Source organism: Eutrigla gurnardus (assembly GCF_963514095.1).
Source record: "Eutrigla gurnardus genome assembly, chromosome: 8".
Lineage (NCBI taxonomy): Eukaryota > Metazoa > Chordata > Actinopteri > Perciformes > Triglidae > Eutrigla > Eutrigla gurnardus.
In genome coordinates, this window is record NC_139922.1 from 23,257,415 (window position 1) to 23,275,906 (window position 18,492).

General features: G+C 41.3%; 1 protein-coding gene across 1 annotated transcript; it reads right to left on the reverse strand.

The window, feature by feature from the left end:
* Positions 1 to 67: 67 nt before the first annotated feature.
* On the reverse strand, positions 68 to 13,138 carry ada (adenosine deaminase). Its single transcript, XM_084016407.1, has 11 exons — positions 12,948 to 13,138; positions 10,093 to 10,154; positions 9,421 to 9,543; positions 7,969 to 8,112; positions 7,758 to 7,873; positions 6,145 to 6,269; positions 3,897 to 3,968; positions 3,013 to 3,114; positions 2,706 to 2,773; positions 2,468 to 2,597; positions 68 to 979 (listed from the first exon to the last, which is right to left on the reverse strand). Exons 1-11 carry the CDS (start codon positions 13,062 to 13,064, stop codon positions 875 to 877), a joined length of 1,164 nt encoding a protein of 387 aa, XP_083872533.1. The 5' UTR covers positions 13,065 to 13,138; the 3' UTR covers positions 68 to 874.
* Positions 13,139 to 18,492: the final 5,354 nt, after the last annotated feature.

The window sequence follows — 18,492 nt, forward strand, 5'->3', positions numbered from 1 at the left end:
ATTAGCTTTAAAAAAAAATTGATTTGAGAGATTATCAACACAAAGAAAAAACAGGCTTACATTCAGAAATGTTTCATAATAGCTTTTATTATGGTCATAAATGTCTGTTACAAATGGAAGTGCTCTTTTTATAGTGAAATGAAAAAGAAATGTTTTAAATAAATATATACATCAAACGAATTGAGGAATTATGACGTTCAAAAGCCACATTCAGTCCACTGGTTTGTCCATCTAGGTGACTGTAGTGCGCACCCTGGTGTTAAAGTGTAATACTACACTTTTGGTATTGAGCTGCTTTACCTGTGTTAAGTATTTATCGGGCAAAATGCACACATTTCTGACACTGGATTCCTTCACTTCTCCCTGAAACCAAACTATGGATCTTCCCAGTTCACCATATTTACCCCATAGGTAGTAAATTCTTCAATTTTCCCTCACCAAGATGAACAAATAACCCCCCTTGTCCTTCCCTTACATGCCAACAAAGTGTTTCCAACTGAGTAATTGTGCATTGAAAGCTAACCTGATTTTCTTTATGACAACAGGATGTAAACGCAAGATGAAGCTGGATCCAGAGTTTTCACATAAACACAAAACACTTGCATTCCCATGTTTTTTTGGGGTTTTTTTTATGCCCTGCAACATGATATCGGCTGTAAACTTTAGTATTAAAGGTACTTGGATAGAATACTGACAAGCTGGTGATGTATATGTGAGGAGAAGGCAGTAGCCATATGATAAACAGTATGTCTGGTTACAAAAAAGGAAAAAAGACATTCCATTGTGTCAGGTGGGGGAGATTAAGGGTTCTGAGCGGGTTTGTTCCACCGGGTTAAGTCGCGTTTCCTCCTCAGACTTCCTTCTGCATCGGTTTTTAAAAGGCAGTTCTCTTGATCATCCCGTACGCCTCGTACAGTTGGTAGACCAGCTTCTTCTTCTCATTCTCGGGCAGGAAGCACGACTCTGCAGAACAGATGTTCTACGACACACATAGAGTCATTATGGTTCATATTTAGTTAGATGAGATGATCATGATTGTGCCAGCCAACAGCCAGTTTAACCTTTCCCTTTAGTAAAAAGGTACAAATCTAGAGGTGTTCAGTACCACTGTGTAGAAATACTGTTACAAAAAGTCATGCATTCAATATGTTATGAACTAAAAGTACAAAAGCATTAGGTCTGTGAAGGTTCTCAGTCATCCGGGTCACGGTCATCCATGAAAGCTTTGTCGTGGGCAACTGGCCTTGCTTCAGGCTTTCCTACCTGGGGTGGACAAGCTTTTGCCTCGGTGTATTACTGAGCTTGAAGTGCATGACGTTGTAGTGTTTGTGAATATCCTCCTGAGTTTTCAGAAACGTATGTATGGGTGTTGCATGCGTTATTGTTGTTTTTTCTTCTCTGTCCTTCCACTGCATCTTTTTGTTCTGTTGATGAAGACCCAGTCGGGGTATCCACACGTTTTAAGGGCTCCCCTGATGTGTGTTTTGTACTCGTGGGTACATTTTGGGCCCGATACTGGAGGGTTCTGATGACCCCTAACTTGTGCATCAAACGATCAAGTGTGTGTGTGTGGTTTTCCTGCATATTCCGATGTTGAGGGCTTCTGTCATATTGACTGTGCACAGCACAATCCACAAAGGCCAGACTACTTCCTCTGACATCCTCCCCGGTGAACTGGATATTGTTGTCCACCGCGTTGATGTGGTCTGTGAACGCTTTTATCCCCCGTGTTCTGATTTTTGCAGACATGCTCCAGCAGGATGATGCTTTCCTCGCATGCTGTAATTGTTCAAAATCTGACACCTTCCCACAGATTTGTGAGGTGATGTGAATGTGTTTTGTGCTTTTCAACATAATCGCCGTGAAACGATCACAAGATAACGTTCTTCTGATGACTTGTGAAGTGAATATCTCAAGACAGCAGAAGCCTGATGATGAAGAGGAAGACGGGGAACCATCATGGAAGGTAAAGCCCCTGCATGCATTTACTACCTACGGATAGAAGAAGTGGCTGATCTATGCAGTTTCTGAGCAAGTACAAATTAGTCTGCTTCCAAACTAGATCGGTAATTAGTGAGCTTTAGATGGCCGAAGGCAGATTTTGTTCCATTTGGACGGAGACGGGCTCAACGTTTCCTATTCTCATCCAACTCTTGCCAGAAAGCAAATGAACGCATTTCCAAAAGAATCCCAACTTCTCCTCGAATGAACAGTCGATATGCAAACCAGATGGAGCCTGGATGTTAAGCACCAACACGCTGTTTAAAATACATGAAGAATTGTAATTATTAAAAGGATCTGATGCTTTGGAAGACTTCTTTCATGCTGGCTTTTGTTCCTGCTTTAATTAGCCACAGAGAGAGACATTACCATGTGCAGGGGCATCTACGCCCCGTGCTCTCATTCCAAACCGTATCCAAACCGTCCCGTGAACCGCTGCTGCAATTATTCATGCGTTGGATCTCACCAGTCGTTTGAATTCCTCCTCCGTGAACCCCATGTATTTCTGCGCGGTGCTGTAGTCCAGGTGCAGATTGGAGTTGAAGATCAGAGGGTCATCTGTATTCAGGGAGTAGTTCGCCTTGTCTTTCCTGAAGCTGCGCAGAGGAAAACGATGAAATCATAAGAAGAATGAATAAAGCCCCCAATTCTGCCTTAATGCGGGTTAATTAGCAGATTTCCGTGTCAAATAAACGAAAGCTTACGTGATGACGGGATGCTTGGTGAAGTCCGGGTCGCAGGCTCCCGTCAGCTTACTTGAAACGGGACACACCTGCAATCAGAGCGGCACAGATGTGATACTGGAGGCTCCACTAGAGGGCAGCATATCACTCCTTTTTCTACTCTTTGTCACCAGTTGGCTACATCACTATAGTTACCTCAAAATACAATCCCACTCTGTAATTATCTCAATTCTTTGGTGATAAACAGGGCACACTGTGTTCAATCATGCAGACATTAATTTGTCAATTTCCTTGTTGGTGATGCAGCTTTTTGATGATAGTTCCTCACCTCAAAGTGCATGTTCTGAGCCAGCAGCTTCTTGTACAGAACTTGGTCTTCCAGGGTTCTGTAACCGTGTCCGACACGTTCAGCTTTCAGCACTTCTACAGCCTAAAACATCAAGAGGCAAAAACGAATTGTAACTCAGAAAACAAACATCCATGTTGCACATGTCAGCAGAATCTGCAGGCTATTTCTAGAGGCATGTGGCTGAACTGTCACTTTGAGGCACAGAGTCCTCCGGGAGCAGCCATTTATTATGGCAGTGACTCATACTGGAGCTTTAAACCACAATAATGGTAGATTGTGTATAGGGCTGTTCGATTTTGCCTAAAAATAAAATCTCGATTTTGTTCTCTCAAAATCCGATTTTCGATTACGATTACGATTATTTTGTGAAATGACAAAAGGCAAAGAAATTATTTCAAATATGCTGCTTTTTTATTGAACATTTCCCCCATTGGGCTTTAAATGCAATTTGCTCTTATTAAACAAAAAATGAATGAATAAAGTGCAAAACTCTTTTTGTAAAATAAATAAAGTTTGAAAAAATATAAAAGCAAATCAGCACTTGCAAACATACAGTAAGTTATATTTCCAATTAAATAAAACAAGATATTTTCTAATTAAACTAAACTGGGTCTTTGCATGCTAAATAATAATGTAACCCATGAAGGAGGTAGAGGTGTGTGAAAAATCGATTTTACGAGTTTCACGTTTTAACATCGTTCTAAATACATAATCGCGATTACGATTTAAAATCGATTAATCGAACAGCCCTAATTGTGTATGTAGTTTTCAGACACTCCCCATCTGCTCTTTCAAATTCCTTTGGATCTAGTTGGTTCATTCATGTCTTAGGTTTGTGCATGATGCATTGTTGAATGACTTACCTCCTTCACTACGCTCGGTGGACCCACCTCCCCTGCGTGTACCGTCCTGTGGATCCCACAACGAGCTGCTTCCTGCCAACAGAATCGGTCCGTCAGCAACCAAACTGCACGACCACATAAGTGGCTTTCACATCTGCTATCCTGCAGCACCCGGCGAGGCACCGTTTGTCATTTAGACGGCTTTTTGTGCACGCCCGTGCTGGGAGCTACAGTCAAATACACGATATTTTTTACTGCATGTGTACTTAGTTATCTGTTTTCCTCTCAGCATTCTTAACCTTGGACATGCTGAGTGTGGCCCGCTTAATCTGCAGGTGTTGAGAGGTCATGTAGTTCATGAAGATAACCCTCAATATTACCGTGGACTCTGCTCTGTGACTTCTGCTTCTGGTTAATAATTGAAGCGCATTTCTATTTTCTTCCATCAATATCTATTCAGCTTCACAGGATTTCAGAACCTCTTTACGTTGTGGATCGTGAAACACATTCCTGGAGAACTGAACGATATGTGAATACTGAAGTTGAATAATATAATAATACGTGTATATACAGCTCTTATCAAAACCAGTTATTAAGTGCTTTGCAAGGAAAAATAAAATACACAAACTAAATCCTGATGAGACAGCATGAGAAAATGTTTTTGGTTCAACAAAATATTTGCAGCCTCTGCAAATACTCCACTTTGAACTGGATTGTTTTCATTTTATGATCACCTCGTGACTCTTTGACTAATTATTTCCCTCAAATGACTTTTCACTGGCTGTGTTTTAAGGGAGAGCATTTAAAAACGTCTTTTAACATAAACTCCATTGAATGCCAGCAATTCATAAACCTTTTATAAGTTGACCATCTCAAGAATTGGTAGCCCAGAGCCAACAGACTGCATGAATAACAGTCAGTTGACTATAAGTACAATTACTTAATTCGCTGTCCCCGTTTAGTCAACCCCACCCATCCTGCAGCGCTGCAATCGATGTCGGGTAAGGCTTGTCCCACGTCCGGTGCTGTAGCATATTAACTGATTAATCTGCTTCTTACGGTCTGACAGGCAAAACGTGATTACTTACTGCTGGACTCTGTTATAATCAATAAATACTGGCTGAAAACCAAATTGTATATTTCATAACAGCTTCAAAAGAAACTGGAGTGTTAACTCAGATAAAGACATTCAAGTCCTCATCGATTTGAGACGATACTCCTGACTGTGAAACCTGTTGGTTTTATTTAGTCACAGCAAGCCTTGTGTACCTTTGACCAAGTCTGAGAACTGGTGTTGCCACATTAACAGTGGACGGTGAATCATGTTGATAGTCATGACATTGTACAAAACGTGTTTAAACGAGACGTAAGAGTCGAGTTTAAACACGATTAGCAGGTCTGTGAGGCTAAAGCCCTGCTTCCTGCATGCTAACATGCTAACATGCTAACACACTGATGTCAAGCAGTTATAATGTTCAAATTCAGCATCTTAGTCAACATGCTAATTGGATAATAAGCACTAAATGCAAAGCACAGCTCACTGATAGGGATGCCATTAGTTTTACGGTTATCTGGTCATAAACCAAAGTATTGGAGACATTTTGACCTGATGACGGTGCGAGATGAAAGGTCAAGGGATTACTAAAAGTGATCTAATTCCTCCTGAAGGGGACCTGGTAATCCATTCACTAGTCATCAAGATATTATGGTCTGGCCCATTGCCATTGCAGGACACAACTCCGTCCTCTAGTCCTCCCTGTAGCTGCGGAACAAAGCTGTCTCAGGATCCCTGAAGGTGGTCGGGGTGATTTTCCCCCGCAGCCATATTTGGATCAGCTTGGCCGCCCGTGGGAACCTGAGCTGGACTCGCGGACTGGAAATGTTTTAACAACCCTAAAAAATGATGCCGTATGCTATCGAGTATAACTCGTATTTACACGTGTGCTATAATGCCAAAATAAGCAGTCTACGACACTGTCTGGGATTGTCCCCAAGCGATCGCCCCCTTGCTAAACTATGTGAGGAATGACTGGCTTTTTCACACGTTCAAGGGCACAAAGCAATCAGCTCCTGTTGACGCAGTCCAGCATGATGCTGCTGCTCGATGAATCCTAACCACAGACTGGGTAGAAGACCGTGTAAGGATCGTGACGTCACCCGTTTGTTATTGCACTACGGGTTTCGGCATTCAACCTGGGTGACCTCATTATAATAAATAAACGCCTTTTTAATCTGCCTAATGCTTTGACAAAGACTGTCGCACACTCACCTCATAGGCCTTCCTGTGGTCTGGGTTGGCTTCACAGTTGAGTGACTCATCGCCTGCCAGATCGATGGCGACCACACCGGCATCTCGATACTTCTTACAGAGCTCCACGATCTCCATAGACCAGCCTTGAGGATGTAAAACACACGTATATTACTCCACCGTATGGCTCCGGCAACTCACTCACACACACACACACACACACACACACACACACACACACACACACACACACACACACACACACACACACACACACACACACACACACACACATGCAGATGATGCGTTGATGAAATGTGATGATGCAGTTCAGGCATGGTGCTAAATCCTTCTTCATCAATCTACAGCTAAGACGAGCACAAGACAGCGTTAACCAACATGCATCTATAGCAACCAGGACCGCTTCTTAAAGGAATAGTTCAGACATTTTAGGAACTGTGTTTATTTGCTACGATTCCAAGAATTAGATAAGATTGTTGATTTTGGAGAGAGCCAGGCTAACTGTTACCCCCGTTTCCAGTCTCTATGCTAAGCTAAGCTATTTCCTACTTTCCGTACATGCATTAGAGTGGTATCAGCATTCTTATCTAGCCCTTGGCAGGAAAGCAAATAACTATTCCTTTGATTTGCTGCGTCACAGCTTGACTTTTATAACTGCATGTAAGTACTTTTACACAACCAAAACAGTTACATACGGTATGTCCCATATCATTATATTGATAACTAGAATAAAGCTAAATATTAGGCTTCATACTATTTAAATACACACAGATCAAACTGCACACAGATGTTTTCCTAAAATAGCACTATGTATTTTCGTGTATGACAAAATCAGATGTCGTCCATACGTTCAAAAAGTCTCTGAACATCTGACGCCTATTGCAGCAAGAGATTTAATGTGAAATACAGAATGACAGATATGAATTGCACTCGGCTGATATGCTACACAGGAAACAGTTGCAAAAAATGGAACAGAGAAGTTTTGCAACGGACTTATCGCCATAGTCGCTGCTGCTGCTGAGAAGGCAGGAACGCTGATGTTGCAATCGTTACTTTTAATTGGCATCACCACTACGCCTCTCCAGCTCCCACTGTGATAATCATCTCAACTTTTCATAAGCCAGTGAATGCATTACTGCGCCATCAATCTGTGGTCCAATACTTGGATGGGTTACCATGAAACGCTGCACAAGCATGAATGACTCCCCGACTCATGAGTCAGCCATCGGATGGACTGAAATCAGATGTAGTACAGATGTTCATGTCCCTCTTAGGATAAATCCTAACGACTGTGGTGACCTCCTCCCCAACTCTTCCTCCAGCTGCATCATCAGGCCAAATGTACAAGCTATATTTACGTACTTGCAAAGCGAATGACATTCCCATCAGTCTTTGTGTTTACTCTAAACTAAAGATGGTGAACACGATAAACAATGCGCCTCCTTAACATCAGCGTGTTACCATTATCAGTATGGACATACAAAAAAAACGGCGAGTGCTGTGTGTCTTTCTGTGCTGCTCGTTATCTGTCAAGTACAGTAGAACAGAACAGTGAGAAACCTTAATATCTCACAAGGATGTTTGGACAGACGGGAGCATGAACAGTTCATTACTTGGCATGTGGCGCATGCAGCATAGAATGGACCTGGCTTTGATATTGAAGGCCCTCTCCCCCTCGCTGAGGCCCTCGTTGACCAGTTGCACCACCTCGTCCGGGCTCAAGTCACCTCTGATTGAAGAACAGGCACAAAGAGAAAGAATGCAGTGAGCTGAACTGAATACCAGGCCTTCCTGAAAGCACCCAGGTCTCACAAAAAGACTTACTCTTCCTGGTTCCACGGTATCGGTTCCACTTTGGCGTTAGCCAGAAAGTGAGGGCTGTATCTGACCTCCACATAAATCACTCCCTCCTTGGCTTTGTCCTCAACGAACTCGTAGGCGATCCTCTTTATGGCCTCCCTGTCGCCACTGTGAAAGAGCACAGGCAAACGCAACAGGAATGACATTGCCCTTTTGTCTCCTATAATCTCTTATCTCAGCAGCACAAAACCATTAGCTGCTGCTAATCCATCATCTACCGTACGACGGCTTTCAAAATGAGCAAAATAAGCATTTGTGCTGCTGATACAATATAACTGATTGATTATAAACACCTCCTACATGTCCACGTACAGCATCTATTAATAGTGATGGTTGACTTACAGGTTTTCATTTGGTTTCATTTGTATTTCAAGTACAAAGATTTGCCTCTTTGTAAATATGAGCAAACTTTTTGATGATGTCACTTTGGCTTTGAAAAAAAAAAGTTGTTTACCATTTCCTGACAGGAAATTAAGAAATTAATCAGGAGATTACTCGTTAAATTTAGATCATCATCTCACCTAATGGAAAAAAAACCCTTTGTGATTATCACATTTTACACCAATAACATTTTCTGTCTGTCTTGCACGTATGACAGACTATTAGAAGAACCTTTAGAAGCTCCGCTTCCTTCTTTCCTTTCGACTCAGCAGCACACTTTCAGTCACATGACGGACAACAACACAGCTTCCAGCAATTGCACAGGTCTGAATGCCTGTTGTTCTCCAGCATCCTCTCATTACACACACACACACACACACACACACACACACACACACACACACACACACACACACACACACACACCAGTCCTGCACTAACTCAACTCAGCTAGCAGGTTCCCCATGTTGTAGAAGCAACGCGAGGCTTTCAAGAGCCTCCATACAAGAGGGTCCATTCAGCACAACGGCACGCTGTAGGCCGTTCACTACAGACCGCCATTGTTGAACGCTGTCCAAGGCTGTTGAGGGTCTGAAAGACTTTATTTGGTCCGTCTTAAGGGTTCAGCCCTGTCACTGGGCGACTAAATATAAGACTCTGGCAACGGTTCCCCAAACATATTACTTACTTTCCTTTTTGTTTGGTTGCCAAGGTGACACTTGATCTCAACAATGGATGTGTTCCTGTTCTGCATGTCTGGCATTTAAAATCACACCTACTGTCCCATTAATCACAGTACTCTAGTACTCATTCTACTACTCTGGTTTTAGACTTTGGATGCATCGTAATTGTGGAACATAACTGAGATAAATTGCCTGGACGTTGACCCTCGTCGCCGACCTTGGTGGAGTAACATTCCTGTGACAGTAGGCGGACCCTGACTCTTAATCAGTCAAAGCCTTGCTCTTTGCACTCCCCCCGTCACCTTTGACGAATATGAAACTGAGTTCTTACGGGAGACATGTGAGCACTTACGCAAACACGTGCACGTATACGGCGAACTTGCCCAGGAACTTGGTGAGGGTGGCGGGCTCCTGGAGGATTATCAGCTGTGTCATCTCCTCCGCAGTATTTGCTGGTAGAGGGATGCCGCGTCTCCTGGAAGTAGGAAGGTTCATGGACAGTGTGGAAATGTAAATACACAAACCAAAATGTACAAATCTAGTTTACTTTTTCTTTTAACAAATGGCTCAGATGTTATGTAAAAGGTGTAGCTCATAGTGACAAATCCACAGGGGATCACCCAAATTATCCCCTCGGCGTTCCGTAGCATTTATGCATCTTTCAGCTCATCGTTTTGCTTTTATTGGCTACAAATTTAACATATTGATTCACTCGCACCTCTCTCATTAGTACACACATGCCTGCTGCTCAGCGCCAAACAGCAGACAGATACAGTTCAACTAGCTAGTGAACATAGATGCATTTAGCAGCTCAAAATACAGATAAAGGAGATGGTGGAGACCAAAACAGAGCTAGAAGAAACCTATGCTCTTCTGTGGATAATGCAATGTTTCATATATATCTTCTGCATTTATGTCAAGCAGTTTGTTGTTATAGACCGATATGTGTGTCCAATACACCTGCTTGGGCCGATGTATCAGCGGTGCTCTATTTTACTTCTCAGTACAGTAAATCTGAACTTACTTGGCCACATCAAGGATGGTCTCCACCCTGATGGCTCCATCGAGGTGCACATGCAGCTCAACCTGTGTATGAGATGGATACATGACAACAAACAACGTATCAGTCAATTAAAAATATCTTCAAATAGATGGATGTTGCCATATATCTGAGTCTTGTTGAACATTATAGTTTAGAAGTAAAGAACTAAAGATACCCAGTTGTGTTTAAAAAGAAAGAAAGAGAGCAGTCCAGGAGCGCGGCGGTGGTGTTGCACTTCAATGTTTTGGCCATCATGAATGCAGAACGCTTGACTGGGAAACAAGTGAGTGAAAAGGCCAGTGAAGGGTCAAAGAAGATTAAGTGTCCTGGCTCTCCTTCCAGCGCTGAGAGCCGTGATTTAGTCAGGCAGATGACACGGAAACCCTACGCTCCTCTTTCAACAACTGAGGCCGGAACTTCAGTCAGGGTGAGGTTGATTTAACACGAATACCAGACATTTCATGTCCAGCAGGAAAATGAGCAAGTTTATGGAAATCTGGCCTTAAATATAAACGCAAAAGGAGGAGTTGGTGGCACTGCTCTAGATAATTTTTTCAAGAAAGTCTATTTTCGATAACATTCTTGTACTTCTTCATCAAGGCCCTGAATGCATATTTGTGTGAACAACTTTGAATATGAGTGATACTACAAGAATACACAATTGTCTACAAATGTCAGAGCAGCTGAGCTGATTAGTCAATTAATCAATACCCGAAATACTTAAGATCTAAGGCTGAGTTTCCAGGGTTTTTTACAAATGTTTGTTGAAATGTAAAAACACAATAAATCAAAGATTAAAACCATGAATGTTTTCCCACAGCATGTGTTCAAAATGTGGATCTCAGAATGGTAAACAGGAAACAGGAGTTGGCGTTAGTCAAGGGAGGTTGTGTTGAATTATAGTGCACATTTAAAAACAGCCAACGACCAGAGTGCTTGTAGTCGAAACTCCAACTAAGTACTGTTTTGAGCAGTTTGAGAGCAAAAGAGCAGATTAAATATGACAATTAACTATAGTCCTTACATTAACGTTTAACGCAGCATCAGCCACCAGCTTTCAATAAACCACACATTTCTGATGCATTACGGATTTGTGAAAATTTGCATTTTTTGGCATTTGATATCATTGTATGATGAATATCTTTGGGTTTAACAGAAATAATTGAAGACACCACCTTGGAGAGACCACATGGAATCACAAAGGCACGTTTCTCACTATTTTCTGATTATGTGTGCATGCCTGATTATTCAGTAATGAATCAATAAAGTAACCTCTTATAACTTGATAATAGATAAGGAAAATATGCCCTTATGACTTAGCTGCAAACCTTATCACCACTTGTAGAAACGTGTGTCCGTCTGTCACGTGAAAAAAAAAAAAAAAAGAAAGAACTTCAAATATTTACAACAAGATGTAATGTGTATGACTGGAACTGCTTGAGGGTCTCTTTTGTTTACATCTATTTTCTTCCCCTAAAAGCTCGGTGTGGTGGAGCATCCGGCCGTTCACAGCTGCTTAACCCATCTACAACGCCAGGAAATCTGCGGCAATTCTTTCAGGACACACAGAACTTCCTGTAGAACATTGTGGTAAGTTTATACTGATTACCGCACATCGAAAGTTTGTATCCTTATGGCCTTATTTTTATTTTATCTGCATTTTCTGGTATTTCCTCAGTTAAAGATCTTTAGAATGTGCTACAAAAAGCTCATAATAATAATTATTATATTCTTTCTGTGTTTTATAATTGTGAACGGAATACGTTGAGGCTGCTTCTGTCATATTTAGCTTTTTATTGATGCCTGTTTGTCCCTTTAAAGGAGCAGTGTGTAGTATTTAGTGGCGTCTGGCTCTCAGAAACTATTCTGTTATCAATAAATTGTTAAGGGCGTTTATTTATTTATTTAGCAAAACATGCCAAATATGTGGTGCCATTCTTTCAGTTGTTTTGCTTTTCTCTGTTTTATATGATTGAATTGTATTATGGACATTTCAATATGACAGGTGTGGATTTTTCCCCCCATTATGGCCATTTTTCGATGATTGCTCCCAAATAATTGAGAAAATAATCAATATGATGATTAAAAAAAGATAATTGATAGCAGCACTACCAAAAATCCCAGCTCCTTATCAACTCCACTTATTACATGAGCAGTCACCTGTATACCGCATATAAAGCATCTGGTTTCGTTTCCACAACAGCAAATTAATATTTAATTAGATTATCACTGCGAGCAGCCGTTGGTCCCCCGGGGCCTCTCCTTTTACAATTAACATCTCTCACCAACACACACATCATTTCCTGTCTTATCAGCTGTCAGCTTCTGCACAGATCAGGTCCATATAACTCCCAAGACTCCAAAGGGCACATACATACATTTCACCCCCATTTGTGTCTGGTTAAAAATGAAAATTCACTTTGCAAACAACAAAAAGAACCACCATAAAGAAATCAGGCAAAAAACAAATAAAAAATAAATCCTAAATAATGATTTGTGTGTGATTCTGTTTGCATTGAGGTGAAGCTCTGATGAAGTCAAAAGGAAATCACACAAGTGTTGCGTGATTGTAGATTTTCACGGATAGAAAGAATGCTGTTAAACAAAACAAAAAAAGGGTAGATTTGTTGACAAAAGCAAGCGGTGTGTGGATTTGCTCGGTGGAAATCACGTGTCGAAAACCCGGCAGCGGTGTTCTTCCTTCTGTACAAGGTTCAAACACGCCGGACAGCGAGGTAAATCATGTTTTAAGGTGTGTTTTTTAAATCTATTCGAGACTTCTTTCTTCTATGTTTAACGTTTACACCACGTGATTGAATAACGCAGATGAAACGTACCTTCGGCTTGTTGAATGCCACGAGCTCGGCCATCATCGTGCAGAGTGCGCTCGTGCGCGGAGAGCTGAGGAGTGCGGAGCCGAAGCCGCGCGCGCCTCGTCTGGCTATTATATGCATGAGCGCAGGACACGCCTTCGGGGAAACCAGGCGGCAGAAGAGCAAAGAGCCTCGCTGCTTATTGTTATTGTTATTACTGCGAGGCTGCCTGCGAGGACACACATTAACCAAGGCTGAAGGAGGATTACCGGCCCCCCTGTGAGGCTGCAGCTTTGCACCCATGTGATGAGAGCTTTACCGCCGGGCTAATTAATTATGTCAACGCGGGGGTGACATGAAGCTAATTGTATTTACGCTGTAAAAACAATGAGGTATCCTATTTACTTTAAGTGTAGTAGACTAGTCCCTAAAGGCACTATTTCTTCTCTTCTTGATTTATTTTCTCAGTAAACATTTTTCACGTTAGTTTTCTTCATGATCTTAATTTGCAAAATACATTTTTGCACCATTCAGAGTAAAGTAGACTATAAAGCAGGGTATGGTTTAGGACGTGGCTACTTTTTGATTGACAGCTCCCTACCAATGGGATTAGCATGTGAGATTACTTTAACACTTTGCTGTAAATTTTACCGCCAGCTAATTTTGTCAAGATTTCCACAGTGTTCATATTTCATGCCTTCACAGTATGGTACGGGCCAATTGTGTCCCCTCATAATAAGTGTCTATACCTATTTTTGAACTACAGATAAAATGTATAAATATTGGCATCGATGAATGGATTATTAATCCTTAGGTAATGTTTCAGAGAGCAGGGAGTGTGTATCTTTTTAAGGCTTTACACCAGGGAGAAAAAGCTCTACCATCACACACTGTCCTGTTTTGTGTGGGCTTCTTGTTGATCAGGGTCAACCTGAACCAGTGCTGCTGAAGGTGGTGTCTCTTTTGCATGCAGTCACCTTTTTTTTTTTAACTTGCAACAGACTCCACAATGCTGAAAACAAATGTTCAAAGTGCCACACATATCAGCGTTTTTGCCTTGTGTGCGTGATCATGCTCTTCTACTTCCACTTCCATTGCCCACATGTTTCCTGCTGACAGAGGACACTTTTTTCGTCTTTTTAATTTTCTACTTCCCAAAACAGAGAAACAGCCGCAGCGATTCTAACAAACAAGTGGTATCGGCTATATCGGTTTGCAGCTCTACATGGGGGTTTGAGTTTCCTGCTGCAACAAATTAAACTGGGAGGGACGTACAACTTTTATTTGTGCTTTAAGCTGGAACATTAGATTTGAAACAGTTTCCTAATTTGGAACACAATGTCCTGGTTTCTCAGAATAATCCACCACATTCCACATGAGGAACAATCTCCATCAATGTTGAACCTGTGCAGAGGTTTCTGCCACTGAAGCATCATTGGAAGTCTTTGTCAGTTACCACCACCTTGTGGTCGCTCACATGAAGCATGCAGGGTTTTATATATATATATATATATATATATATATATATTGATAAAACATTGATAAAGATAAGGAAGATCGTGCTAAGGATGACCCTTGACACAGGAATCTGTTTTCTTATCTGAGAGCCTTGGTTTTGCCCTTGTGATTGCAGTTTTCATAGGGGAGACTTTGGCACCATATTTGAAAAAGGAGGTGTAAAACTATAAATGTGTGGTAATAGTAGTAGTTGTTTTTGTCGTCCGATTTCCCTCAAATCTTCCCAGCATTTACAAATTTGTGTTATTTTATTCAGATATCTGAAACCAGCAACATAAGTAAAACAATACAGAAATAACTGAAACATATTTGCCTACAGATGTGTTCTTGCTTAGGCCCAACCTGGCAGCAGAAATCAATTTGACGGCTGTTTGCCATGTAGCCTACTGTCGTTACTGGCTCGTACTTGTCAGCATTAAGTATTTTAAAGAAGGCAGTGACTACAGCCACCTTTATTTACATGAAGTTACTTCAGCGCTGGTTTAAAACTCTGCATTATATAGAGACCAAACACCTCTGTGCCCACCGGCCGTGAGATATTGTTATGAACCAGACCGCTGGTGGGGATTAGGGGTTAGGGGTTCGATGGGTTCAATGCCTCTCCTGCACCCGTTCACACCCATGTGAATAGTTCAGTTGATGGGTGGGCTCAGGACTTACTGTTACCATGTGAGTTGTTGTTCTGCTGGGGACTGATCTGAGGACTGTTTTGGCTGATGAGAGCTGGTCATTCCAGGTTTTTTAACTCCTCTCTCAGACCATCTGTCTTCCTTGGCCAGAATGCAAACATCGGTGTCCTCAAGGGAGTGTCCCTTATCCTTAAAATGCAGATGGACTGCTGAGTCCTGATCTGAGGAACTGGCTGTGAGTTCCTGACGTGGTGATATGTGTTTCCAACCAGATGGGCCAGAATGGTGGCCAGGTGCTTGGCAATGTTATATGTCACTGAGTTAATACTGCTTATGATGGGTCTGAGTGGGGCGCCCTATTTGTGTATTTTGGGAAGGCCATAAATGAGCGGGATCGCTTCCTCTGGGTACAGCAGCTTGTCAATTTTCCATTTTTCCATTTGTTGTAGGCAGCTGACTACTTTCTTCTTATAGCTATATCTCAGCTGGCCTATTTAGGGCCAAATCTGTCTGGACATTATTGTTCAAAGCTGTATAAAAAGGCCAGTAATTGTCTTGAGTTGAATAATTGCTGTCCATTTTGACAATTGAAACTGAGGTGTCAAACCCAAACAACAGCCTCACACCAGAAGTACAAAAAAAATGGACAAAATGTTTGTGATATTGTGTTGAGTGATAAAATAAGTCCACACGGACCAAAACAACATTAAAAAAAATCCAACTTGTAGTGTCATTTTCATTCATCTGTGCTTTCAGATTTGTATCCTCTTCTATCTAATAAACAGTAAACCTCCCCCCCCCCCCTTTTTTTTTTTATCTTCCATCGTATCATAGCAGTTTTCCTCTTCCTGCCCTGATTAACATCACACCATTGGTTTTCAAACACAGCGGTGAACTTTTCAACTTTCAACAGAGTAATATAGGTCTTTGTGAAGGAGGAGGATGTTGAGTGTCGACTCTCTGTTTCCCTTACGTCAAGGTCTAGTTGCCCTTGCAAAGCATTTTGTCCGGTGGAAAAATCTGGTAGAGAAATTGAACTATTTATTATTAAATATACATAAAAATAGTGGAATCAGCCTCTAAAATACATGTAATGTGTAGGTTTCGATGGTAGAATAAACAACCCAATGTGTGTGTAAAACTACATAATCATTACCTAATAGACACAGAGGATAGGACCCTGTCAGTATCCTCGTAAGTCTGCAGTGAACAAACATTCACAATAGCAGGCCATTGGAATTGGATGGATGCAAAATTTGCATAGATGTTTATGGGATATTATCTATAATATATTATCAGTATATCACAATGGGTGTTTGATGAAAGGATAGAACATATACTGTAAATGTGTGTAATGTAACATTAACTGGCTCCTCATTCTGAACTTTGCTTACTTGGCCACTAGAGGTCTCTTTGACCTTTTAAAAAAATAATGTTTCCAAAAGGGTTAATCAAAAAGAAACCTAACTGACAAGGTAACGTAATCCCCACATCCGAAATACAGGCCAGACAGGCTTCATCATGAAACCAACCGTAACACACCCATCTGCCTTACGGAGGATCTTAATGTATTAATAACCTATACAAATCTCACACACCTGTTTGTCACGCAGAAATGTCCTCCCAAGTAAATATTTTAGACATAAAACCAGAACTTGAGCATATCCTCCATGACTCATAAATCGGTTGATAAACCACTGAGAGTTTGTCACCGGTGAGCTGTAATGTCACCACCTCAGTCATTTTCCACAGCAGAGATGATGATTTGTCATATTATAATATGTCACATTGTTACTGTTACCAGTAAGCAATGTCAGTGTGACCAGTGAACGGGTTTACCAGAACCCTGGAACCACAGTAATGGAATTTTCTTATTTATGTTTTTTCCTACTTAAATATTTGGATCAGCTCATTCTCATCGTTCTGCATTTTGGATAATAACACATTTAGTCTAAGGAAACTTTAACATCACCATTAGAGCTCCCACTACACCTTCACACATAACACGCGGTGTCATTAATACTCATTACCGGATATGTATCTACAATGTGAAGGTTTACAATGCATGCTTGCCGAATGTTATTGCAGTAGTTGTCTCTGGAAATGGAGTGAAATAATTCATCTTGGTCCGAGGTGCTCGATCAGGTTCTCTGGAAGCAGATTAAACGAATCAATCATGCAAACATAAGCAGAATTCTTTCTAAATTAGCTTTAAACGTCAGATGTTTGACTTTCAATAGAATCGCATCATATGTGTGCACATCTTAAAATTATGGTTTCCACTAATGCATCTGCAATATTTCATTAGGTTCACCACCAGGGGCACACTAGCATTATAAAATACACGCTGGGTTGTCTTCCTGTGTTTCAGACGTCTCCAGCCGTCAACAGAATGTATCTTTCCTCTCCCTCAACGTAGCGCACAATCTCAGCTAAAAATACCGTCGCCGTGGACCATGCTAGGAAGTGGTCGTCTCCGTGAATCGCATCCTTGTTCCTTATTTATTTGTTCTCATTTATTTTTAGTAACTGAAGCTAGGAATGGATGTGTTGTTGGTTTAGGTGTGTCAACGAATGCAGAAAGCTATTTCCACGCTGCGTTGCTGCAATCACCTCTCCGCAAACACCTCCTGAACCCGGGGCACTAACAAAAAAGAGGGTTTACATAATGGAGAGTGTGATGAGACGGCAATATGAAAGTCACTTTTTCTGTGTGTAGCCCAATATTACAGCAGGTGTGCCACGTGGCAACCTCAGTGCGGGGAAAGCAATGCTAACAATCTACTCATGCTAGCGTCTCTGTGAGGCTAAATGTTAGCATTAGCATGCTCAAAAGCTCAGTGAAAATGCTAATCTGATGATGTAAAGCTCATCTTGACCGTAAAGAAACTACATATAAAAGAAGGTAATTTTTTTAAAGCTAGAATGTATCTGCTAGAATAAAGATTCTAAAAGTGATTTATCTGCAACAAACAGCAACTGTATGAAAAGAGTTCCCACAAGTTTGAATACTAATAATTTTACAGAACAAGAGACTGTCCGTCTTAACAGTGACAATGGAAGACAGCCTACTTAGCAAAATAGTAAGAGAATCTACAAGCTGTCTGAAGAAATATACATTCAACCAATTTATCAAAACTTAGCTAGTCAACATGGAAACAAATTACCAGCTGAGGCTGAGGAATATTATTAGTTTTGGACTTAAATTGGAATTAAATATTTTTCCTAATGGTGACATTAGATAACAAGTCAAGGGGCGGCCAAGTTTGTTAAAATCCACCCTGAGGGTTACATGACAAAGTGGCAATGCATCCATATCATGTTCTCATGGTGATGCTACAGGAAACGTCAGGGGATAAACGAAGCCATTAGGATTCGTTATCTGGGGACCTTGAAGCGTCTGCCAATCCATGTAATAGATG